The sequence below is a fragment of the Poromitra crassiceps genome, assembly GCF_964638095.1.
Source record: "Poromitra crassiceps genome assembly, chromosome: 12".
In the NCBI taxonomy this organism is placed as follows: Eukaryota; Metazoa; Chordata; class Actinopteri; order Beryciformes; family Melamphaidae; genus Poromitra; species Poromitra crassiceps.
In genome coordinates, this window is record NC_139632.1 from 31,787,901 (window position 1) to 31,813,605 (window position 25,705).

Here is a 25,705-nt window from a genome sequence, read left to right on the forward strand (position 1 = left end):
CCTTGTACATGTTTAAGCGGGCATACTCAAATCCTGGAGCTTTCCTAGTGGGTATACTGCGTATACCTGCGTATCATCACATAGAGTCTACGTCTAGATTTTGGCTTGTCATTTGTGTGTGCCTTGGCCACAAAAGGTTTGAAAACCACTGTATTAGCCAGGGGACCTCTTATAAGTCATATGATGCTTCAGTAAAGCAGAAATATGACACTTCACATTTAAACATTTTTATTCAAGAAAAACTTTATTGACAGAGCACACATGAACACAGGTCAGAGACATGAACATAGGTCAGAGTTTGGGAGGTCCAGTTATCCTCCAGCCCTCCATCTTGCCGACCTTTGTGAAGAAGGCCAGCGTGCCCAGACCCAGACATGCTGACGTCCCGGTCACAAGACTGTGGGCTACACACACACACACACACACACACACACACACACACACACACACACACACACACACACACACACACACACACACACACACACACACACACACACACACACACACACACACACACACACACACACACACACACACACAGGACTGTTAAAGCAGAGATGTCAAATCCAAACCTACAGTACTGAGGTCCATGCTGAGGCTTTACCAAATGATCAACCCACTTTGTAACATAATAATCTCAGTAATATAAGCACATGGGCCGTGTTTACCTTCTCTCTCTGTTTTCCTCATGGAGATCTCCCATTTCCTCCTCTGGCAAAATGCTCTGTTGTGACAGGTTTTACGTCACAATTCATGTAAAAGCGCTTTGGGTAGTCGATAGACTATATAAAATGGTAAATGGCCTGCATTTATATGGCGCTTTTATCCAAAGCGCTTTACAATCAGTAGGTACATTCACCCATTCATACACCGATGGCGGCAGGCTGCCATGCAGGGTGCTGGCACACCATCAGGAGCAATTTGGGGTTCAGTATCTTGCCCAAGGACACTTCGACATGCAGACTGGAGGAGCCGGGAATCGAACCACCGACCTCTTTCATCCAAAGCGATTAGTGACGACCGGCTCTACCTCCTGGGCTACAGCCGCCCCTTATAAAAATGTGCTCTTATAAATACAGCCCATTTACCATTTACCATTTAATGACTTGCAGCTGGCGGGGGCAGAGTTTCTGCAGGCAGAGAAAGGGAGGATTTTTCTCCATGAGGTGAACAGATAGAGAAGGTAAACACTACCCATGTGCTTATATTACCGAGATTGTATATGATACAAAGTGGGTTGATAATCGGTAACGCCATCCTCAAATTGGTGAGCATTTTACACATAGAAAGACTACGATACGAACTGTCTGGTAAAACTCATAAGTTTTTCAGGATCTGGAACCCGGTGTTACAGCACATCAAGAACCAACAGAACTCCCCTTAGGACTTGACCTTGGACCCTCTTACAGACATGCAGTGGAAAGGGTAAAATAATTTATTGAAATGTTGCCCTTTTCCCCCCTCTCTCTGTTTTTTCTCCTTGTTTTACTACTGTTGACAATCATTTATTTGTTTCTTAGCAATGTGCACTGTTACTATTATTGATCCATTTATTTGTTCTTTAGACATTGCACCTGTCCAACCGGTTAAAGTATGTCTTGTCCGTCTGATCTTATGTGTGCAAAAACACTATAAAAAACAAACAAACAAAACAGTGCCGTTATGGCAGAGAGCTGAGATGAGACTTACTCCTGGCTCCCAGGAACACCCCCGAGGCACAGCCCCCGATGAAGTAGTTGACTGGGTCGTCTGGAGCCTCACGGGCCTGAGCACTGAGACACGTCGCCATGCCAAAGATGGCTCCCAGGGTAGCTACAACACACACACATACACACACACACACACACACACACACACACACACACACACGCGCGCGCGCACACACACACGCGCGCACACACACACACACACACACACACACACGTCACATCTCCAGACCTCTCCCTCTTTAAATACTCATCATGTCACACCTCCAGACCTCCCCCCTCTTTAAATACTCATGTCACATCTCCAGACCCGGCCCCTCTTGGCTGTAATATACTCACCCATGGTAACAGTCCCGTTGGTGGCCCTCTGTAGTGCTTCTACTGCAGAGTCAGGCTGGAACGCTACGATGTGATAGGCTGAACCGACCAGGCCTGAAAACACACACAAACAAACTTGATTAATTCACTGGTCAAAGAAGAAATAACTTTATTAAAGAATATTTTACATTAAATTGTCAACACAAAGGCATAATGGCAATACAAATGACAGAAATCCACTGAGTGCAACGCTTGTTAGAAAATTGTGTTTTAAATTAAGACACCTGTCAGAGTTTTGTCCAGAGCTGGAGGTGTCACGAAATTTGATGGAGGTGGCCACCTCCGAATTCTCTATGCAGGGAAAAACCCTGAATTGTTGTTGACCCCCGCTTGCAGTTGCGTGACGTAGGGCTGGGCAATAGCGATATTGTGTTGTTGTTTCCCCCCCTCAGGCACAGGTACATTAAGCCACTTGTAAACATGAAGTCTGCCCTCGGCTGCTCTAGTCTCGTCTGCTTTTCAGGCGAGGCAGCAGTCAATTCAGCCTATTGTTCCAGTTGAAATAAAGATTTGCTGTAGAATCACATTTGATCTCCATTCTCCACACTAACAAATCCATTGCTTATGACGGTAGTTGGGTAGTACAGTAGGTAGTAGCCACTAGCCAGGGCTATCCTGCTAGCAAGTAAGGCAATGGTTAGGCTAACGTTAGCATTAGGTCATTCCATTACTTTGAGCAGCCCGGTGCTGCAGCCAGGCCAGCAGCTGAGCCGTGCTGAGGTGATATATTTACCCAGAGCCGTGCCGAGTTTGGTTGTGATCCATGTCTTCTGGACGCAGTCTGTGCCCTCTGGTATCTCCCAGTAACCCATCTTTGGTCTTGGACCAAGGACACTGTGGAATCAATTCTCGCGAGATCTTCTTCTTCTTCTTTGCATTTTTTTTGGCAGATTGCAATCCAATGGTTAAAGAGCATACCGCCACCTACTGTACCGGAGTATGCAATATAGGATCAACATTTTCCTACGGTGGCGAGAAGCCCCTGACTGCAGACTGCAGATCGGGGAGTGGCTCAACGCGGGCGGAGTCAAACGCGTTTGACTCCGCCCACTCAAAGTAAAACTCAGCTCTTTCTTCTTCTATCAGATCTTCGGCAGTGTGCACGCTTCTAGGCGTATTACTGCCCTCCGCAGGATAAAGTTCATAGTGACTATTTTTACAGTGTTTATCATGTATCCACAAAACTACTCTAATATATCTGTAAAAATCCTGTTGAACAAGATCGTATTTTTATGACATTCTCTGGAAATTCCTGCTTATCAAACTGAACCAACAAACAGTGCTGTGATTCTTTTCTCTGCCCATTGAATAAATCTATTATCACTTGCAGCTGGCTTAAAGTCTGGGTCAAAGCTCAGCCACCTCAATATTATTTCTTTCTGAATTTTAAGTTGTTTCACTAGACGAAACCAGGTATCTATAGAAAACCTAACCCATCGACTCTGAATATCACTGTGTTTAGCAGCTAGTGGGGATCCTAGCAGACTTTGTATAGGTTTATCCATCAGTGACTACAACACATTATTATTGTAATGTTCTGTGTAGGTGTTGGGATATTTTTTACCTAATATTCGATATTCTTGTCTCATCTTGTGAATAAAATAATGGGAACACGTTTACATTTTCATGAGCCCTCAAAACTTCACACACAACTTCTTACTGAAGTTCAGCTCCCACTGAACTTGAAACCTGTGTAACTAGGGCCAGCTGAATTGGAACAGTGAAGTGAAATCAATGCATTTGATAGACAGACATTCCTATATTTTTACTTGTTAAATGTTTTCTTTTTACTAAGTCCATTATTTTATCCATGCTGCCTATATTTAAAAATATATATACCATAGCATTTCCACAAGTGAGTGACACATGTTAAATTTGTGTACACACAATTATATCAGCTACATTAAGGAGATCAGAGACTGAAGTGATGTCTGTGCCATTGACACTTGAACACGCTTTATTCCTGTCGGTGTCAAAAACAGTAAGTGTTCTGTACACTCTATAGACCAAATCACCGTGACGTCACCATGTAAACAAATTTACTTCCGGGTACCACTTGGGGAAGGCGGCAGGTTTAAATGTGCGTGTTGTCAAATAAATGCTGTCAACCCCTCTCGTTGTTTTCGGCCAACTACTTTCAATTTAAATGGTTAAACGGTTGGTAAACATGCTAGTCCGACTATCTAGCCTTTCTTCTGTGTTTGTTTTATGTAGTGTTAGCTAGCTAATAACGTTTGTTTGTCTGTCAAACTCGCTGTTTTTTTGCAGACTCGTTAACGTTACAGACAGAGCTACTGACGCTACGTTAATTTAATTTAGCTTCAAGTCTACTCTGGTCTGATCCAACAGGTAAATTAGCTAGTCTGGTCTCCACTAACGTTAAAGTGTTGTTATGAATGATATTAAACAACACAACACGGACGAACCATTTTTGTCTTCTTTGTCTGTTTTTGTCTTCAACACGTCAGTTTGTGCCGTCCACCGCCATTATAATGTGTGGACCCAGGGGTACCCGGAAGTAAATATAAACATATCCTCTCTTCCTCTCTTCTTCTTCTTCTTCTTCTTCTTCTTCTTCTTCTTCTTCTTCTTCTTCTTCTTCTTCTTCTTCTTCTTCTTCTTCTTCTTCTTCTTCTTCTAATGTTTTATGGCGGTTGGCAAACAGCTTTTGTGCATTACCGCCACCTTCTGGATTTTAGCAGTTACAAAAATATTCTCTTCAGTGTGCGGTTCATGTGGGGGCAGGTGGGCGGAGTCAAACACGTTGAGGTTGACCCACTCCCCGATCTGCGTACTGCAGTCAGGGCTACTTGACGGTGGCTGGATGGATCCAGAAGAGGGCGGTAATGAAACATTGAGGATGCCAACTGCCACAAAACACCAAAAAGAAGAAGAAGAAGAACGTTCCAGACCAACATGGCGGCTTGCATGAAGTTGCTCAATGCTGGCCGACAGATGCACAGACAATCCTGTCTGATGCTAACGTCAAACTGGACCGGTGTGCTGAGGGCTGGCGGCACGTCGGTCCGGACGTGTGTGCGGCCCGGCCGCTCTTACAGCACCGCGGGAAGCCTTATTACAAAAGCATCACGTAACGTTCACTTCCACAGCCCCACAGCACCGCACCGCTGGACCCGCGTCTGGAGCACATTCAGCGGCCAAAGGTACCAACATGTGACACATGTGATGTGAACAACCTTAAACCGTGTTTTGTGACAAGGAGGTGGTCGGCTTTGTGAATTAGCGCATTAGTGAATTAGTACTGGAGTTTTAAAAGAGCTCCAAGGAGATTGAGTTGTCACCCTGGACAGTGATGACATAACTGTCACATTTGGGTAACACTTAATAGCGTTCAGTCGTAAGTAATTTATAAGCTTTTAGTTAATGATGAACTAACCATTTACAAAACATTGATATACATTGTAGATGATTCATAAATGTATGTTAACATATCACAAATGTGTTGTAAGTCATCTATAAACCTTTAGTAAATGAAGTCTTCATCACCTGTTATAAATCATGTGTAAATCATTTACAATTAATTTACAAGGCTTTCTGCATCCCCTAATCTAAAGTGTAAACCATTCATCACACAAATGTGTTACATACAAGGGGGTAGCTCCGTTTCTGAAAGTTGAAGCCAAAGCAGAAGTGACTTAAACCTGCATTCTTTCGAATGGTCTGCAGGGGGCGACTCCATGGCTCCAAAAAGAAGTCTGATTGTATGGAGGTCAATGGGGAAATGTTGTAGTTGCAGACTATGTTTTGGGGCGTGATTGACAGGTCGCTTGTCCATTGATCACACAGCTCGCCGATCATGGACCAATAGCAGGCCGTGCTCTGTGGGTTTTTGCTTAACCTATACGATTTTGATTTGAGGTGCCTTGTTTTGTATCTGTCATGTGCTCCATAATACTAATACTACTACTAATAAAAATCTTTTGGTGCTGACAGGGAGCTCGTCGCTGTGGTCCGCCGCCCCCACAGTGTCCCGGACAGGTCCTTCGGCAGCCAAGCCGGGGGGGCGGGTTTCTCCGGGGAGGGCGGGGGGTCTGGGGGGGAGGAGTCAGGGGGAGATAGCTCGGGGGGAGACGGCCCGGGGGGAGCAGCGTATAACGGGCAGATGACTGCCCTCACCCCCATGCTGGTGCCCGAGGTGTTTCCCAACGTCCCCCTGGTCGCCGTCAGCAGGAACCCCGTGTTCCCTCGCTTCATCAAGATCATAGAGGTATGTGTGTGGGGGGGGGGATTATACTGGGACCCTGCTTTTTTTCCCCCGGAGTTTTTTGTATACCGGTCAAAAGTTAATTTCAGACCCTGTAACAATTCATACATTCATGTGACATCACTGCAGCATACATATTCTGATGTCCAGGCTGTCTTGAAAAAAACGAAAGGATGTAGGCTATATATGTACATCCTTTTTGTTTTTGATTTTTGCATTACAGGGTTGAGGTTATACAAGCATTATTTAGGGCCATATGAAATCCGTTTTATTTTCTTCTAAATGATTATTTTTTCCATTAAAATTAAAATTGATGGGTTAGGATTTTTGCCTTTTTGATGAGTTGGCTCTCTCAGACAGCCTCTTCGACATGTTTCTCAAAGTGAAAACCAGGTGAGGTGTGAGGTGACGTAAGGGTCCCACACAAGGCCGACACCCCCCCCTCTCAAAACACCCCAATCCAAAACAGAATTATTTCTATTTCTATTTTACAATTATTACCAGGCAGCCCTGAGACATTTGGGGGTGTGTCCCCCCCCCACCATCTAGTCTCGCACGCCAGCCATAGTAACATTTTGTGGGCGTTCCCACACAGACTGACTGTATCTATGGCCATTTTTATATTTCCATTTCAAAAACATATTCCTGACAGTCCTGGCTGTGTGTCTCCTCAGACATTCCCATTCTCTTGTGGTGTGTGGCAGGCATATGCATTTTAGAGCAAATAAAACAAAACAAACGCACTGTAACTGTAATGAATACAGTTCCTCATATTTTATATTTTAAATACTGTATTCCGTTACTCAGATTGGAGGGGTGTGTGTGTGTGTGTGTGTGTGTGTGTGTGTGTGTGTGTGTGTGTGCGTGTGTGTGTGTGTGTGTGTGTGTGTGTGCTAATGATCAGAATGAGTAATGTGTGTGTCTTGTTTTCAGGTAAAGAACAAAGCGTTGATGGAGCTGTTGAGGAGGAAGGTTGGCCTGGCTCAGCCCTACGCCGGAGTCTTCCTCAAGAGAGACGATAAGTAAGACTGACTGTCTCTCTGTACAGGGCTATGTGCTGGTATTAACCCCTGACTGTCTGTCTCTCTGTACAGGGCTGTGTGCTGGTATTAACGCCTGACTGTCTCTCTGTACAGGGCTGTGTGCTGGTATTAACCCCTGACTGTCTGTCTCTCTGCACAGGGATGTGTGCTGGTATTAACCCCTGACTGTCTGTCTCTCTGCACAGGGATGTGTGCTGGTATTAACCCCTGACTGTCTCTCTCCACAGAGCTGTGTGCTTGTATTAACCCCTGACTGTCTGTCTCTCTGTACAGGGCTGTGTGCTGGTATTAACCCCTGACTGTCTCTCTGTACAGGGCTGTGTGCTGGTATTAACCCCTGACTGTCTGTCTCTCTGTACAGGGCTGTGTGCTGGTATTAACCCCTGACTGTCTGTCTCTCTGTACAGGGCTGTGTGCTGGTATTAACCCCTGACTGTCTCTCTGTACAGGGCTGTGTGCTGGTATTAACCCCTGACTGTCTGTCTCTCTGTACAGGGATGTGTGCTGGTATTAACCCCTGACTGTCTCTCTGTACAGGGCTGTGTGCTGGTATTAACCCCGACTGTCTCTCTGTACAGGGCTGTGTGCTGGTATTAACCCCTGACTGTCTCTCTGTACAGGGCTGTGTGCTGGTATTAACCCCTGACTGACTGTCTCTCTGTACAGGGCTATGTGCTGGTATTAACTCCTGACTGTCTGTCTCTATGTACAGGGCTATGTGCTGGTATTAACCCCTGACTGTCTCTCTGCACAGGGCTGTGTGCTGGTATTAACCCCTGACTGTCTCTGTACAGGGCTGTGTGCTGGTATTAACCCCTGACTCTCTGTCTCTCTGTACATGGCTGTGTGCTGGTATTAACCCCTGACTGTCTGTCTCTCTGTACAGGGCTGTGTGCTGGTATTAACCCCTAAACTGTCTGTCTCTGCACAGGGCTGTGTGCTGGTATTAACCCCTAAACTGTCTGTCTCTCTGCACAGGGCTGTGTGCTGGTATTAACCCCTGACTGTCTGTCTCTCTGTACAGGGCTGTGTGCTGGTATTAACCCCTGACTCTCTGTCTCTCTGCAGTAATGACTCAGATGTGGTGGAGTCTCTTGATGCCATCTACAACACAGGGACCTTTGTTCAGATCCATGAGATGCAGGACCTGGGAGACAAGCTGAGAATGATTGTCATGGGACACCGCAGGTGAGAAACACTACTATTACCTACTGGTTCCACTGATACAGGTGAGGAACTCTACTATTACTGGTTCCACTGATACAGGGGAGAAACGCTACTATTACCTATTGGTTCCACTGATACAGGTGAGAAACGTTACTATTACCTACTGGTTCCACTGATACAGGTGAGAAACGCTACTATTACCTACTGGTTCCACTGATACAGGTGAGGAACTCTACTATTACCTACTGGTTCCACTGATACAGGTGAGAAACACTACTATTACCTACTGGTTCCACTGATACAGGTGAGAAACACTACTATTACCTACTGGTTCCACTGATACAGGTGAGGAACTCTACTATTACCTACTGGTTCCACTGATACAGGTGAGAAACGCTACTATTACCTACTGGTTCCACTGATACAGGGAGAAACGCTACTATTACCTACTGGTTCCACTGATACAGGTGAGAAACACTACTATTACCTACTGGTTCCACTGATACAGGTGAGAAACTCACCTGTTAGTACTATGACATTGCTACCTAGTAGAAGCAGTTTGACAACAGTTGGGTCTGTTTGGAGAAGTCGACCAATTGGAGGCAGTAAAAACATGTAATGACCATCGTAATCATCTGGACTGTCAGGATCCGGATCACCCAGCAGCTGGAGGTGGAGCCTGAGGAGTCGGCGACGGCATCAGCATCGCCGGAGTCTGAAGCCAAACCTCCGCCCAGACGCAAAACCAAACGCACCCGCAAGGACCAGCCTGCTACACTGGAAGAGGCACTGGAGGACCAGGTCTGTACAGACCATTTTCACATTCAAACTTAGACACTGGAGGACCAGGTCTGTACAGACCATTTTCACATTCAAACTTGGCCAAACTTGGAAAAATGAAGCAGTAAAACAATGGCTTACAAGATCCCTTACAAACAATGCCATTTTATTCAATCCTGTTATTTCCAAATTATTTACATACAGGCCTAATGCGGAAGATATTTACATACAGGCAGAATGCAGAAGATAGAGTTTTTTTATCAAGGGTGTGAGATGTCACAAAAAGCAGGTCAGTGTTCAACACCGGTGAAGAGAGCCAGTACATTGATTTTTGCTTTTAGATTTCATTTGTTTATTTGTTTATTTATTAGGATCCCCATTAGCTTTTGCCATGGCAAAAAGCTATTCTTCCTGGGGTCCAACACAGAAAAACATGACACAAAAACTATCATTACATTCATTTTGCAATCATTTTCAACCTTACAGTTGCGCATTTGCATTCATCATACAATTATTTCATTTTTCAATAGTAATCATGGGGGAAAAGAAAGAAAAATAATGTTTTATTACAGAAAGTGTTATGAAACCCATGACCAAAATAATCATACATTCTGTTGTGTTACTTAGGGATGGAATTATGGTGAAAATGGACCACTTTTATGACTTTTATGAAGCATTTTTTTGAAAGTCGCGATAAAAAAACACATTTACGCTTCGAAAATCGTACAGGTAAACCTAATTTGTGAGGATTATCTTGCTGAACACAAAGTTTGCTGCTTCATCAACTTTTGTTAACCACCGTCCTTATTTCAAGCATTTAACCGAAATCCCCATACAAAAGGTGTAGTGGTACATAGTGCATACATAGTGGAACCCCGGCTCTATAAGAAGCACTTTGTAGCTGCTGTTTTGAAAGTGACTATACACATAAAGTTATTATAGTGTTTATTATGAGTCAATACTGTTATTTTATTATTGTTACATTCTTCTTCTTAGTAGTATTATACTGATCTACTACTAGTAGTGTTGTATTGTTGGGACTGATTTGTTTGTTGTCAGATCTCAGCAGCAGACCTGAGTCCAAAGCTGGAGCATCGTCGCTCCTCTGACATCCTGATGGTGGAGGTGGACAATGTTCAACACGAGCAGTTTACTGTCACAGAGGAGGTTAAGGTACGCAATGTTCAACCTGAGCAGTTTACTGTCACAGTCAGAGGAGGTTAAGGTACGCAATGTTCAACACGAGCATTTTATTGTCACAGAGGAGGTTAAGGTACGCATTCAACCCGCTTTCTCTACAATACATGCTACGATACAGTAAGCTACAGTAGGACTGGCTCATATCAATACATGATCGGCAGAATGTGACAGAGTGCTGTTTGTGCTCTCCAGGCTCTCACAGCAGAGATAGTGAAGACCATCAGAGACATCATCGCACTCAACCCTCTCTACAGGTCAGTGCATCTGTCAGTCTGTCACGCACAACCCTCTCTACAGGTCAGTCCATCTCTCAGTCAGTCTGTCACTCAACCCTCTCTACAGGTCAGTCCATCTCTCAGTCAGTCAGTCTGTCACTCAACCCTCTCTACAGGTCAGTCCATCTCTCAGTCAGTCTGTCACTCAACCCTCTCTACAGGTCAGTCCATCTCTCAGTCAGTCAGTCTGTCACTCAACCCTCTCTACAGGTCAGTCCATCTCTCAGTCAGTCTGTCACTCAACCCTCTCTACAGGTCAGTCCATCTCTCAGTCAGTCTGTCACTCAACCCTCTCTACAGGTCAGTCCATCTCTCAGTCAGTCAGTCTGTCACCCAACCCTCTCTACAGGTCAGTCCATCTCTCAGTCAGTCTGTCACTCAACCCTCTCTACAGGTCAGTCCATCTCTCAGTCAGTCAGTCAGTCAGTCTGTCACTCAACCCTCTCTACAGATCAGGCCATCTCTCAGTCAGTCAGTCTGTCACTCAACCCTCTCTACAGGTCAGTCCATCTCTCAGTCAGTCAGTCTGTCACTTTGATCTTGACACTCTGTGTCCTTGTTTTTATGCGTGTCGTATACATGTCCTTGTTTGTATATGTTTGTTGTATACGTGTGTCCTTGTTTGTATGTGTGTGTCGTGTCGTATATGCGTGTCCTTGTTTGTATATGTGTGTCTCATCCATACAACATATACTTATGTCCTGGTTTGTATATGTGTGTCAGAGAGTCGGTGCTCCAGATGATGCAGGCTGGCCAGAGAGTGGTGGATAACCCCATCTACCTGAGCGACATGGGGGCAGCACTGACAGGAGCAGAGTCCCACGAGCTCCAGGACGTCCTAGAGGAGACTAATGTGAGCAGCCTACAGCCCATACAGTGCTTCACTCTACATGAGCTTTTCCCAACCTGTGGGCCACGATGAATATGTTTCTTCTGCGTCTCTGCAGATCACTAAGCGTCTGTACAAGGCTCTGTCTCTGCTCAAGAAGGAATACGAACTGAGCAAACTGCAGCAGCGGCTGGGCCGAGAGGTCAGACCACCTCCTCTACCTACATGCACCACAGTTAACCAACCACTGACCACCTCCTCTACCTACATGCATCACAGTTAACCAACCACTGACCACCTCATCTACCTACAGACATCACTGTTAACCAACCACGGACCACCTCCTCTACCTACATGCATCACAGTTAACCAACCACTGACCACCTCATCTACCTACAGACATCACTGTTAACCAACCACTGACCACCTCATCTACCTACAGACATCACAGTTAACCAACCACTGACCACCTCATCTACCTACAGACATCACAGTTAACCAACCACTGACCACCTCATCTACCTACAGACATCACTGTTAACCAACCACTGACCACCTCATCTACCTACAGACATCACTGTTAACCAACCACTGACCACCTCATCTACCTACAGACATCACAGTTAACCAACCACTGACCACATCTACCTACAGACATCACAGTTAAGCAACCACTGACCACCTCATCTACCTACAGACATCACTGTTAACCAACCACTGACCACCTCATCTACCTACAGACATCACTGTTAACCAACCACGGACCACCTCCTCTACCTACATGCATCACAGTTAACCAACCACTGACCACCTCATCTACCTACATGCATCACTGTTAACCAACCATTGACCACCTCATCTACCCACAGACATCACTGTTAACCAACCATTGACCACCTCATCTACCCACAGACATCACTGTTAACCAACCACAGACCACCTCATCTACCTACAGACATCACTGTTAACCAACCATTGACCACCTCATCTACCCACAGACATCACTGCTAACCAACCCCTGACCACCTCCTCTACCTACAGACATAGCTCTTAACCAACCACAGGGACCACCTTCTCTACTTAGACATCACTGTTAGCCTACCACTACTCTGCTGCTCAACCTAACTAACTGCACTTTGTCTCCACTTTGTCCTCCCAGGTGGAAGAGAAGATCAAACAGACGCACAGAAAGTACCTGTTGCAGGAGCAACTCAAGATTATTAAGAAGGTTGTAATGGCCTTTATGGCCTCTTGTTATCATCATTACTAGCACAGAGCGCTGTTGTCTTGTTTAGTCAAGGTTTATTCATATTAGACATGTCACGTGTCCAAACTGCACCAAATCTGACACTGCATGTCCCTGGGTGCCCAGCAATACACCTGCCAAGAACCCACGTGTAATATGAACAGGCATCCTTCATTTCAAACTCCTCTGAAATTCTTCTTCATGGATTTCTTTCATTTAAATATCTCAGTAATGTAGCGATTGTGGCTGTTAATTAAGAATATGAATAGTAGACTATTTGACTGCGTTTTTAGGCCCTGGGCAGACCAGGAGAGGGTCAGCAACTGTTTCCATTTCATTTGGATCTGTTTCTAGTCCTGACTCAGTGGGTGGTTTGCGTATTAAAAAGCTTTTGAGCTAGTGAACTAGCTGGCCAGCTAGCTTGCACTGCCTCTCATTGGGGTAAATAACGCTAAGAGGCGGGGGTTGTGCAGGTACGGATGCCTTGCTGGCTAATTTTGAGTCGCGCTTTGCAAATACAGAACAAAATCCAATACAGAATAACGTTCAAATACATTACGAGGACATTTAAAAGCCCCTGTCATTTCAATTCCGAGGGCCCCCCCTACACGTGCTTTTTCACATGATGTTTTTAGTTTCATCTTTGGCATATTCTGTGCTGCTGCTGCTGCACAGAATATGGAGGGACGAATAGTAGTCCTCCCCAGAGCTGAACAGGAGCTTGTGGATTTTTCAGGAGCTGGGTCTGGAGAAGGAGGACAAAGATGCCATTGAGGAGAAGTTTAGAGAGAGACTCAAAGAGAGAGTTGTCCCTCAACACATCATGGACGTCATCAACGAAGAACTCAACAAACTGGGACTGCTAGACAACCACTCTTCAGAGTTCAAGTTTGTCTGCTCTGTAGAATGACCTGTACTGTACTCTACTGTGCTCTATTCTACTGTGCTCTATACTAGAGTTGGGCCGCTTTGAATTTTTTTTTACACCGGGTCGATATTATACCAAAAATCACACCGAAACGCTACAACTAATTTTACCACTAAGTGTCGCAATTGACTTGACTCAGCAGCCGGGCAGCCGCTCCTATAGCCCATGAATGAAAGCGACTCCAGTGGAATGGCAAATCCCCAGCTGCACATAGTTGTGGCTATTCACGTAACCTCGCCAGTTAGAAAACAATAAGAAACATGGACATACCAAACAAAGTATTCAAAAAAGTACTTGAAGCTTTTGGGGTAGCTAGATACTCGCGACGCCCATGTTTTCTGAGTGGGAACACAAAGTTAGAATTGTTTTCTGGAAACAGCAGCACTTTGGTTCCAGGCGTTTCCTGGAACACCGTGGTGTGTTTCCGCCATTTTTCAGGTGAACCTGATCATGGTACCAGGCCAAAATGAATGAATGAATAAATAAATAATAATAAATAAATTACGCATAAATTAAGCGTCATTTTTGCTTCGTCGCGCGACATTTTTGAAACCGACATTCCATCCTGTCTGTCACCTACATGTAGCTCAGAATTCAAGCTACTGTAGCATTCTGCTGTAAGAATATCCTCCTCTTTCCTACTTAGTTAACGGTCATGTTGTTGTATCAAATCGAGTAGAATAGATACATGAAGACATCAACATCCAGAGAGACACGAGTGCATCAAAATGCAGAGCTTACAAGCATACGGTATATCAATATATACAGTATCAGTAAAGTAGTCATCCCTTTGTTTTTCAGTGTAACCCGTAACTATTTGGACTGGCTGACCAGCATGCCTTGGGGTACCAACAGCGAGGAGAACGTGGCGCTGGACCGAGCCAAAGAGGTTCTGGAAGAAGACCATTATGGGATGGATGACGTCAAGAAACGTATCTTGGTTAGAGTATATCATAGTATAAACCGTAGGTACACACACAAAGAGGACTGTTATCAATATCGTTACATACACCTATTTAACCATTGTGTATGTGTGTGTATTGACTACTATTCGGCGATTGGCTACTATTGACTATTGCGTTTTTTGCGATATATTACCTTTTTTACACTGCAAATTATGTCCCCAACGTGTGTTTTATCTAAGTATAAGATCAAGTTTCCGGTCTGTTCATCTCACCTCAATCATTTTTATTGCAGCAAAATGGGATTGTCAAGCAGACAGACTGACCAACACTGTCATAAAAACCATAATGTTGCACCTGACAATTTATATAATAACATATCGCGATACTTTCGTGTGATACGATATATTGCCATTCAAAATATCGCGATACTATGCTGTGTCGATCCCCCACCAACCCTACTGACTAGATTGTTGCCCTGTCTGCCTGTGTGTGTGTGTGCGTGTGTGTGTGTGTGTAGGAGTTCATAGCGGTGAGCCAGCTCCGCGGCTCCACCCAGGGCAAGATCCTGTGTTTCTACGGTCCTCCGGGCGTGGGGAAGACGTCGATCGCTCGCTCCATAGCCAGAGCCCTGAACAGACAGTACTTCCGCTTCAGCGTGGGAGGCATGACGGACGTGGCTGAGATCAAAGGACACAGGTGCCCTATGACCTCTTTTTAGGCTCAGATTCTCTTTTTTTTTTCAACCTTTCTGCTAAGGTTCTCAACTTTGCAATGTTGGCACCTCTGCATCATTATGCAAGGTAACGAGGCTTGGTGTCGTGCGTGCGTGTGTTTTGTGTGTTTTGTGTGTCTAGGCGGACCTATGTTGGAGCAATGCCAGGCAAGATTATCCAGTGCCTAAAGAAAACCAAGACGGAGAACCCGCTGGTGCTGATAGATGAGGTCAGTAAAAGGTTGTGTCAGGATACAGTGCTCTCTGGACAGCAGCGCTATCAGGGGCGGTCCGGTGACTTGTGATTTTATCCAATCCGGAACCAACATGTCAGCGATTCTGTCTGGCTACCGCGGTAAGAGATTCACCTGCAATTAGCTGTTGTATCTGGATTACCAGGTCCTCCATATAATCAGGGGTGGTGCCTCTAAAAGATCTAGAGCTTCTTGAAGAGATGTTTGCCTGTTTTGTGGGCGACATTGTGGGATTGTGGGACTACCAGTAAACTGTCTGGAAATTAATTAAACTAGAAATATCGCGCGCTCATTTCTAGCGTGCCTAATGTTGAGTTGTTCAAATGTATTTGTAGTGCTTTATTGAGCGCCACAGTGCCATCCAGTTCCATTGTATTGGAGAGAAGGCAGACATCTCTAAGCCCATATCTCCAAAACTTACACCAAAACCATCTAGATGGATAAATAGCGCTACAGGTAAAAATGTGTATTTTTGATTTTCAGGTGAACTGTCCCTTTAACACTTGAACTCTCTGAGTCTGGGTATGAACCCTGCTGTTACGAGGTGGATAAACACGTGTGTGATGATGATGATGATGATGATGATGATAATGATGCGTGTGTTTCAAATTCCAACCTGTCACAACTAGGTGGATAAAATGGGTCGTGGGTACCAGGGTGACCCGTCCTCAGCGCTGCTGGAGCTTCTGGACCCTGAACAGAATTTCAACTTTCTAGACCACTACCTGGACGTCCCTGTAGACCTGTCCAAGGTAGGAGGAGTGTGTGTGTATGGGGCAGAGATGAACACACACACACATCGCCTTCCTCCCCAAACGGGAATTCAAAACATGGTATCACAGAAACATGGTATCACAAAGAATATGGTATCGAAAATGTTGCTTCTTCTCTGTCTCCATGTGGTAGAAATACTATTCTTCAGCTTGTAGATTGAGTATGATCTCATTGATTTCTGTCGATCTGTTGCTATTGTGCAATTATCAGACCCACAGGAAGCTACAGTCCTTCCAGTTTCGTCCCATAGAGAGCCCCAGGGATGACGTATTTTTGTAGTCGGAATGCGGAAGTTGCGGACTTCCGGGTTCTTCACTGTTTCTGCCTATGGGATTTTTGAATGGGTTTTTGGTGCAGTGCTTCAAATAAGGTCTGTGGGCAACGCAAGCTTAATCAAACGCGAACCAGTGTTCAGTGGGATAATCTTCACACATGAGGACCACTTTCATGAGTTTTGAAGCGTAGATGCGAGCCCTAGAAGTAAAAAGCTTGTGCTAAGCTAATCCAGAACTACACAGTGTCGCATAGGCTTCCCCGTCACGTCACCACTCAACCTGGAGTGTTGTTGATGTGTGCGCTGCTGTACACTGATTACCCCGGGCTGAACCAGGTGAGGGAAAGAGAATTTCCGTGTTCGTCCTTTGACGTTATTGACGTATAATATCCCCGTTGACTCAACAGTGTAGTCTCATTTAGCCGTTTGCTAGCTAGCCGCCCTTTTAACGGCACGTAAAAGCTTCAAAACTCATAAAAGTGGTCCTCATGTGTGAAGATTATCCCACTGAACACTGGTTCGCGTTTGATTAAGCTTGCGTTGCCCAGAGACCTTATTTGAAGCATCGCGCCAAAAACCCATTCAAAAATCCCATAGGCGAAAACAGTGAAGAACCCGGAAGTGCATCAATGTTTTCCGGACTCATTCCTGGGGCTCTCTATAGGCCTAGCATGAGTGACATGGACATTTCTGTTGTTATAAGCCCCACCCCCTATGTCTGTCTGCTCCAATCAAGGTGCTGTTTATCTAAGCTCCACCCCTGTGTCTGTCTGCTCCAATCAAGGTGCTGTTTATCTGCACGGCCAATGTGGTCGACACCATCCCAGAGCCCCTCAGGGACAGGATGGAGATGATCAATGTGTCTGGATACGTGGCCCAGGAGAAACTGGCTATTGCTGAGGTAACACCAACCTCCACTTCTGACATACACACACACACACACACACACACACACACACACACACACACACACACACACACACACACAAACAAAATAAACCCAAAACAACCTATATATATATATATATATATATATATATATATATATATATATATATATATATATATATATATATATTTTCAATATTGGTAGTGATGATAGCCTACTACTTCATTCGCCTGCCTCTGTGCTGTAGTATCCAAGCCTGCAGGTGTGATCTAATCTATTATGTCCTAATTAGTTAAAATAGTACATCAGTTGTGAACATTATTTTATGATTACTTGGCTTTTATCTCTGCAGTCTCTATTTTAAACTGTTAATTGAACACTGCAATTAAATGTTTTCTCCCCCCTCTCCCCCACCATGTCTCTTGTTCCCACTCTCCCTCTCGCTCTCCCTCCCCCCTCTCTCTCCCCCTCCCCCCTGTTTTGCTCCGCCTCTCTCTCCCTCTCCCTCTGAACCCCTCCCCGTAGCGTTACCTGGTCCCTCAGCTTCGCTCGCTGTGTGGTCTGAGTGAGGAGCAGAGCAGCATCTCACCTGAAGCGCTCAGCCTTCTCATCAGACAGTACTGCAGAGAGTCTGGAGTCAGGAACCTCCAGAAACAAGTGGAGAAAGTAATGTACAACAACCCTGTTCTTAGGCCGTGTGTCCACTTAGCATTTGTCAGCATTTTGTGGGGGTGTGGAAAAAGCGCTGCCTGGAGCACTTTTGTGTGAGGAGAAATCAAAGCGGATGATAAGGTCACCTGATGCCAGCTCACTAACCAGCTGGTTAGCTCTTCTAGCAAACAATACAGTTGTTGTGGAACAAGAAAAGGTTTGCCAGATATTTACACCTAGCAATGTACCCAGGGTTGCCTGGGTTAAATGGGCACAAAGCAATACAACTGTGCCTTTTGCTCGGCCGGAAATGATGGTGGTGTCCAGGTGGTGTCCAGGACTTTCCAGATGTTTTCCAAGATTTTACAACCTGCCCAAGACCTCCCCCAGATCATAACACCGCCATGCCAATTTTCAGCACAATCTGACCTGGGGAGGTGGTTTTCAGGACTTTCCAGGTGGTGGTTTCCAGGACTTTCCAGGTGGTTTCCAGGACTTTCCAAGTGGTTCCAAGACTTTCCAACCTGCCCATGATGACCTCCCCCGGATCATACCGACCTGCGGTGTGGGCGTACATAAAAGATACACAGACAGACACACACACACACAACTTCAACTTTATTATAAAGCTACATGTCGGGTATAATCCATACTGCCTTTATGATCGCTGTTGCGCTAATGTGAATTCTGTTTGTATTGTGTTGTACTGTACTGTATTGTATTGTATTTTGTCTGACTGCCACAGATGCAAAAATAATTTCCGAAAGGACAATAAACGAACGAACGAACTCACGATAAAGGAGTCACATACCCTGGGAATGTCATTTCAGCTCGACTTTAAACGTGCTATATAGACGGTTTTCACAGAATTGTGTTGCTAAGAAACAGTTTGGAACCTAGTTTATGTCCTGTCAGTTATGTACTAGCAAACCCTGCAACAGGAAATAAGCTGGGGGCAATTTAGAATGTTCATGTTGAGTTGAAACCATCAATAAATACACATAAGGATTTATTCTGGCGGATTTATTTAGTCTGTCTGTTTGTCTCGCTCAGGTTTTCCGTAAGGTGGCATTTCGTATCATCAGCAATGAAGCAACTATGGTAACGGTTACCCCCGACAACCTGCAGGACTATGTTGGTAAACCGCTGTTCACTGTTGACAGAATGTATGATGTCACACCAGCAGGAGTGGTGATGGGGCTGGCATGGACCGCTTTGGGTGAGACGTGCACACACACACACACACGCACACAATTGCATTACTTATATATATATACTTGTGAAGGTCTTCCATTGACTATGTTCAGTTCTCTTACCCTCACCCCCACCATTAACCTAACTCTTAACGGTAGCCCTGAATTCAAGCCCAAACCCTAAACTAACCTTGAAGCTATCGGGCCATATCTTCCACCCAAGTGCAAGGGCAAATCTTTGCTAGTTTCTAGCACTCAAAATCTCCATTTTATTTATTTTAATTACCACTGAAAGACGTCCTTTGATGTACTGACCCAGTGAAAAAAAAGGCAGATTTTGAGTGCTAGAAACTAGCAAAGATTTGCCCTTGCACTTGGGTGGAAGATATGGCCCATAGTGTGTAACTTTTGTCGTGCCGAACCTTTGTCTCCCCCTTCTGGAAACAATGAACTAAGTCCAGACAAGACTAATAGCGTATTTGTATTTGTATATCTGTATCTCTCCCTCTGTCCAGGAGGCACTACTCTGTTCATTGAGACGTCATTGCGTCGTCCCACTGGAGGGCCGGGGCATAAAGAAGGAGAGGGGTCACTGGAGGTCACAGGTCAGTGGGGGTTGGGGAGGAAACCACAGCCATTATAGAGCTGAAAAGTCACGACGACACCTCGGTTCCAGAAGAGTATTTCTCCGTTCATATTGAGTGACTGAAAGTATGTTACGTTAACCGTTACGAGTCATGCTGCTTTCAACGCCGGCACCCGTTTTGAAATCTGTTTGAAATCTGCCCCAGTTTGTTCACATTAATGCATGGAAATGCGTCTATCTACGGTAACGTTAGCCATTGAGCTCGTGTCTAGTGGCTTCCGCTCAAGACCGCTGGTCCCCCCCACTGCCGCTCAGAGTGCTCTCCGATTGGCTAAAAAGGGTATTAAACAACAAACAATCCATGACTGAGTTCAAACACAGCTACATGACGGTTAATGAATGATACATGCAAAGAAAAGTGTCGGCTATTTCAGTCAATTCTCCTCAAGTATTGTGCTTTAAGCATACAGTAGCTACCTTGCAAAGTCTTTCTTGACTGGCGGTTATAGTTTGTAGACAGAGTTACCTTATCCAGGGGCAGCTGGTGCATTTTTGTCCAGGGGGGCTGTATAGCCTACTAACAACATTTGGGCTGGATCTGGTTGAAATCAATATCATGATAATAATCATAAGGATTCTCTTGATAACATTACTGTTGTTCATGCTAGGTTATTTATGGAAATAAACACTCCAACAACAATGAATAAAGTATTCTCTGGCAGGGATAATTACCATAGTGTAACAGCTGTTTACAGAGGTTACACTTCCCCACACCATAGGCTATAGCCTATTATTGTTTTTACTGCTGTAGTGTGTTGGTCATGTTAATGTAACTGCTTTTGCAGGATAAACATTCATATTTTTAGAGGTTAGAGGGTTCCTTGTACAATTGACAGCATTCGTTTTTATGCAAAGCCTGTGAGTCCTAGTGCTTATCACTAAAATATGAAATAAAAAGGGTAACAGTACATGTAGGGCTATATCACTGCTATTCACTGGAATAAAAAAATATGTTTACTATACATGTCATATAACTGAATTGTATGTAGAAATAACTTACCAAAATTGACTATTGCACAACCGATTTCACAATTTTTTTTCCACAAAGGGAAGGTGATCTCTCTCAAGCCTTTCCAGAGGCTGAGTCAAGATGAAAATTAAATGGCTTAATAACACTTAGCTTTCACCATTGACACCAATGGGTAGTATAATGCTAAACAGTGGTTGCACTCTTTCTACAGGTCAGCTGGGTGATGTGATGAAGGAAAGCGCTAAGATCGCATTGACCTTTGCCAGAGCATTTCTTATGACCCACGAACCCGAAAATCCTTTCCTAGTCAACTCTCACCTGCACCTGCACGTCCCTGAGGTAACTGTGCTTTATTTTGTGTGTGTGCGCGCAAATATATACACTCCTTCATAAACCGCACACAGCATATTGTTTTTCATTGTCAGTATGTCATATTGTTCATAATGCGGTCATTCGTGTTTTGTTTTTCGTTCATACATTGTGTTTAATGTTCTATTGTTTTACCTGTCAGTTATATTTAATTTGGTGAATATCCCCGATATTAACTCTATACGTATTTGTTTCATAATTTTCTTTGCTGCCAATTTCCCCACAGGAATCAATAACGCTTCATCTAATGTAATCTTACTTGTCCACCAAATAAAACAATGCCTCGTTTTAGTGGTACTGGTTTTAGTGGTACTGGTTTTAGTGGTACTGGTTAGTGGTACTGGTTTTAGTGGTACTGGTTAGTGGTACTGGTTTTGGTACTGGTTTTAGTGGTACTGGTTAGTGGTACTGGTGGCTTGTTTCTGACTGACTTTGTTTCCCTTCAGGGGGCAACTCCAAAGGATGGGCCAAGTGCCGGTTGCACCATAGTCACAGCTCTGTTGTCCCTGGCAACCAACCAGCCGGTGCGTCAGAACCTAGCCATGACCGGAGAGGTGTCACTGACTGGCAAGGTGCTGCCAGTGGGAGGAATCAAGGAGAAAACTATAGCTGTAAGTACAAGACTCTGGCTTTTATACCCTGACAAGAAACTATAGCTGTAAGTACAAGTGCTTTCTCCACTGGGAACGTTTGCTTTCGTTCTGTTCCGTGCCCGAGTACCATTGTCCCCTCTCCCCCGCTGGTCAGCTTTCACATTACAAAATGTCTTTCGTGCTCAGGAACGGAACGGAACACTTGCAGAGTACACTTGCGTCATCAACTATGCCCATCAACGTATTTGTGCGTGTATGAGTCTGGACAGACATGGATGTAGACTGCTGACTTGTTGGCAGAGCCATACATCTGTTGCTTTGATTATTTGTTTGTATTCTGCTTGGTGGTTCAGATTTATGCTATGTGGGTTAAACATTAAACTTGTCAGACTAAACTCCAGCTGGCACTCAAAAACCTACAATCCGCTACAGAAAAGCTTATTATTAATGTTTGCTTATTAACTGGAGCCTGGCCACCTGTCATTTTGCAAAAGGGGCTCACAGGTAAAGCAGGTTGAGTATCCCTGATCTCCATATATACTTCTTATACTTCTCATATATACTACTTGACCAATAAAGCTGATTGTTGTGGTTGTGTGTGTGTGTGTGTGTGTCAGGCTCGTCGTGCTGGTGTGACCTGCATGCTCCTACCAGCTGAGAACAAGAAGGACTTCACTGACCTGCCAGACTTCATCACCGAGGGCTTGGAGGTCCACTTTGTGGACCACTACACACAGCTGTACCCCCTGGCGTTCCCACCTCAGCTTTAGACTGCGACCAATGACAGCGCCAAACAAGCCACAACGGACACACAGCATTGACTTATTCAACACCTTACAACCCAAAACCTACGTTGATTTCTGCGTCTGGCTTTCAAATAAACCAGTTATTTTTGACAAATTTTTGAAAACATGCAGTTTTGGCCCTGGCCCAGGTAAACCTAGTCTCTCCCCATACTACATAAATGAGTCTGTGCCACTTCACCGCCACCTCTGGGGTTTGAGGACGGGTCTAGGGGGGGTTAAAACTGAATGAGTGACAGGTCGTAGCACCAACGAGAGAGCGGTTCGAAAAAATGGGCTGGGCCTCCCCCTGTAGTCAAATCGCAAAGTCGTTACTGATTGGGGAAGACAGAATCCACCACTGGCCAATCACTGGCCAAGTGAACGGTTCACTTCCGACCCCAGCTGGCTGAGGGAAAGTGTCCCAGACCCAGAGAGAGATCTGCAGCATGCAGTAACGTAGTGTATCAGCGTAAGAACTCTCATGGGTCTGGCGTTGAGACTAAGGTAAACCTTACTTCTTGGTCCTGTTGTGGAGAAGTCACCATAACGCCCCCTAGCTGCAAGAGAGACACACGACAGCATCTGTGAAGTGAAGCGCTGCAGTATATGAGTATGTCAAACTGATAACAGTATGAAAGTATGCGGGAGATGGACCTACATGGCCATGGCCAGGTGATGGTGCTGTGAACAACAAAGCAGGAGGACTGTGGCTACTGTACAGTATGTCCACAGCCCTCATCATGTATGCCTCTGGACAGACTCTTGGATATATTACTGGTGTTATTTTTATTTTATATTATTATTATTGACCACATGTGATGAACTAATTTTGCATTTAATTAAGTGATGAACACAAGTCTCAGGCTACTGTTCTTTGTTTTCCTGTCTAGCCATTTAATGACACTGACTAAACCGATATCCCTCGCTTTAGGGTCCTTGCACTACAGCATCTGTTTGTTCTCCCATAGCCATTTTCCCCTCTGCCTATAGCACCGTCTCTAGACATCACTTACCTTCGCTGGGCACTGAATTGAAGAGGGGTTTCAAACAATGAAAGCTTTTTCTCCAGTGTGTGTGGTAAACCCACACAATTGTATAAAATCCACTTTTTTGCAGTGAACAGCAAACGTCCACACATTTGAGCTGTCATCTTGTACTCACTTTTGCCCCCCTACGTGCAGTCAGTGTTGGGGGTAGCTCATTACAAAAGTAACATAATTACATGTAATATATTACTTTTAGCAGTAACTCAGTAATATCTTATTACCAATAGGATTTCAGTAATATTATACCAGTTACTTTGTCAAGTAACCCAAGTTACAAATTGAGTTACTTTTTTTTTAAATCGAAGCACATATTTAAATAAAGATATAATAATTTCCTACTCAAATTGTGTGTTTTCATGCAAATAACCACTAGAGATGACAATAACAAAGGAAAAGGATAACATTTAGAATTGTGGATGGTTTACACTCACTTCAAGACAGTTGAAATTATTAGAGATGGGCATGGCAAATATGAATTTTTCTGTGGAAGGAAAATATTCAATTCTGTTTGAATACTACACTAAATAAATATAATTGCAAAATATAATAAAAAATATATATTTAATATACTGCAGTATCAACATATACTAAATAATTTCCTTCCCCATAAAGATTGAATTTTCTTTAAACATTTCCATTTATTTGCGGAGGCCTGTAGTGTGACAAAATCTTGTCTTGTCCGTTGTCCAGTTTAGGGGTCCGACTCCTTGACGTGAAAGAGTTTGGGGTCTTCGTTCCAACACATTTTCAAGTGAAAATTCCATACTTGTTCCAGACCTTCATTTATTTTGAAGATTTTGTCTGGTGTTCAATATGATTTACAGATAGACAACTTGCCCTGCTGCTAACTAGGTCATATCACTGCAGATAAAGATTGTTCTTCACAGCCACAAGACAACTATCAGAATATGAGATGATTGGCAGGGTTCCTACACGCTTTCCATATTTTTCCAGGCAGACAGACCCGATGTTCTTGACTGGATGTAATTTTGGTGCAGGGTATTTGATATAATGCATGCCGACAGCAGCTGGCTCATTAACGAGCATTCCTCTATCTGAATATTACTGATCAACACAATCTGTGGACTCAGTAGGCCAACATCATCCAAGCTACAATTATGTGCATCAAACCTGAACCACATTTTCCTTCAAATACTTTCCCAGGCTGCATAGGGACCCTGTACCTAGAATATTCTAACTCTGCTTATGGTACCCCTCTCTGGAAGTCTCCACAGATTAGTCCACTACAAATAATTATTCAAAAACTTTTTCACTTTTGGTGTCGGGAACGTATCTAGGCTATTTGATAATGCTTACCATCTTTTTGTAACATTTTTCTTTACCTAGCTAGTTGGATAAATGAACGTACTAGTTGAACTACACTTGTATGGTTAGTAGACCATGGTGTTGTGCACTGGAAATTAATGTCACAATGCATTTGGGCAAGATACAGTGATGCTAATCACTTCACTTCTTCACTTCATTTCTGAGCCCGTGTCAGCCAATCCAACTCCGGTCCACGTCTTATGTGAACGCTAGGAGACAGATGATGGCATCTAATTTCAGATATTAAAAGATTTTTGGTTCACATGAGTGATTGTGAGATGAAACACCAGATTATGATGAAAATCAAGCACTTTTCAAGGAGGAGCATATTCCTAACCTTGAAAACATGACTGTTAAAATCAAGCATTTTCCAAACTTTCAACACTTTATTATTAATACAAATGTGGTAAACAGTTAAAGTGGCCCTACCCTCCACTGTACCCCCTCTTGCCCCTCCTGTAGCTAAGAGGTCAAACGGGTCCTGTAGCTAAGAGGTCAAACAGGTCAGTCATGAACAGACTAAGAGCAAAGACAGAAA

General features: G+C 44.2%; 2 protein-coding genes across 2 annotated transcripts; one reads left to right on the top strand and one right to left on the bottom strand.

Moving 5' to 3' along the window:
* Window positions 1-227: 227 nt before the first annotated feature.
* On the bottom strand, window positions 228-2,962 carry ndufa11 (NADH:ubiquinone oxidoreductase subunit A11). Its single transcript, XM_083648123.1, has 4 exons — window positions 2,821-2,962; window positions 2,049-2,141; window positions 1,693-1,815; window positions 228-404 (listed from the first exon to the last, which is right to left on the bottom strand). Exons 1-4 carry the CDS (start codon window positions 2,897-2,899, stop codon window positions 292-294), a joined length of 408 nt encoding a protein of 135 aa, XP_083504249.1. The 5' UTR covers window positions 2,900-2,962; the 3' UTR covers window positions 228-291.
* A 3,248-nt stretch (window positions 2,963-6,210) lies between these two features.
* lonp1 (lon peptidase 1, mitochondrial) lies at window positions 6,211-23,957 on the top strand (the record flags this gene model as incomplete). The annotated part of the gene is made up of 21 exons (XM_083648112.1): window positions 6,211-6,315; window positions 7,246-7,334; window positions 8,424-8,543; window positions 9,170-9,323; window positions 10,362-10,475; window positions 10,695-10,756; window positions 11,501-11,630; window positions 11,725-11,808; window positions 12,766-12,834; window positions 13,589-13,740; window positions 14,582-14,720; window positions 15,203-15,381; window positions 15,540-15,627; window positions 16,281-16,403; window positions 17,484-17,600; window positions 18,114-18,254; window positions 19,293-19,458; window positions 19,948-20,037; window positions 21,260-21,387; window positions 21,864-22,028; window positions 22,628-23,957. 21 exons carry the CDS (start codon window positions 6,211-6,213, stop codon window positions 22,778-22,780), a joined length of 2,568 nt encoding a protein of 855 aa, XP_083504238.1. The 3' UTR covers window positions 22,781-23,957.
* Between the last annotated feature and the right edge of the window lie 1,748 nt (window positions 23,958-25,705).

Bases quoted from the DNA above. Each gene is read 5' to 3' on its own strand.
- ndufa11 (XM_083648123.1), bottom strand. From the start codon at position 2,899: ATGGGTTACTGGGAGATACCAGAGGGCACAGACTGCGTCCAGAAGACA. The intron at 1,816-2,048 runs GTGAGTATATTA...TGTGTGTTGTAG, and splicing joins CAACGGGACTGTTACCATGG to CTACCCTGGGAGCCATCTTT. The intron at 405-1,692 runs GTAAGTCTCATC...GTGTGTGTGTAG, and splicing joins GGTGTTCCTGGGAGCCAGGA to CCCACAGTCTTGTGACCGGG.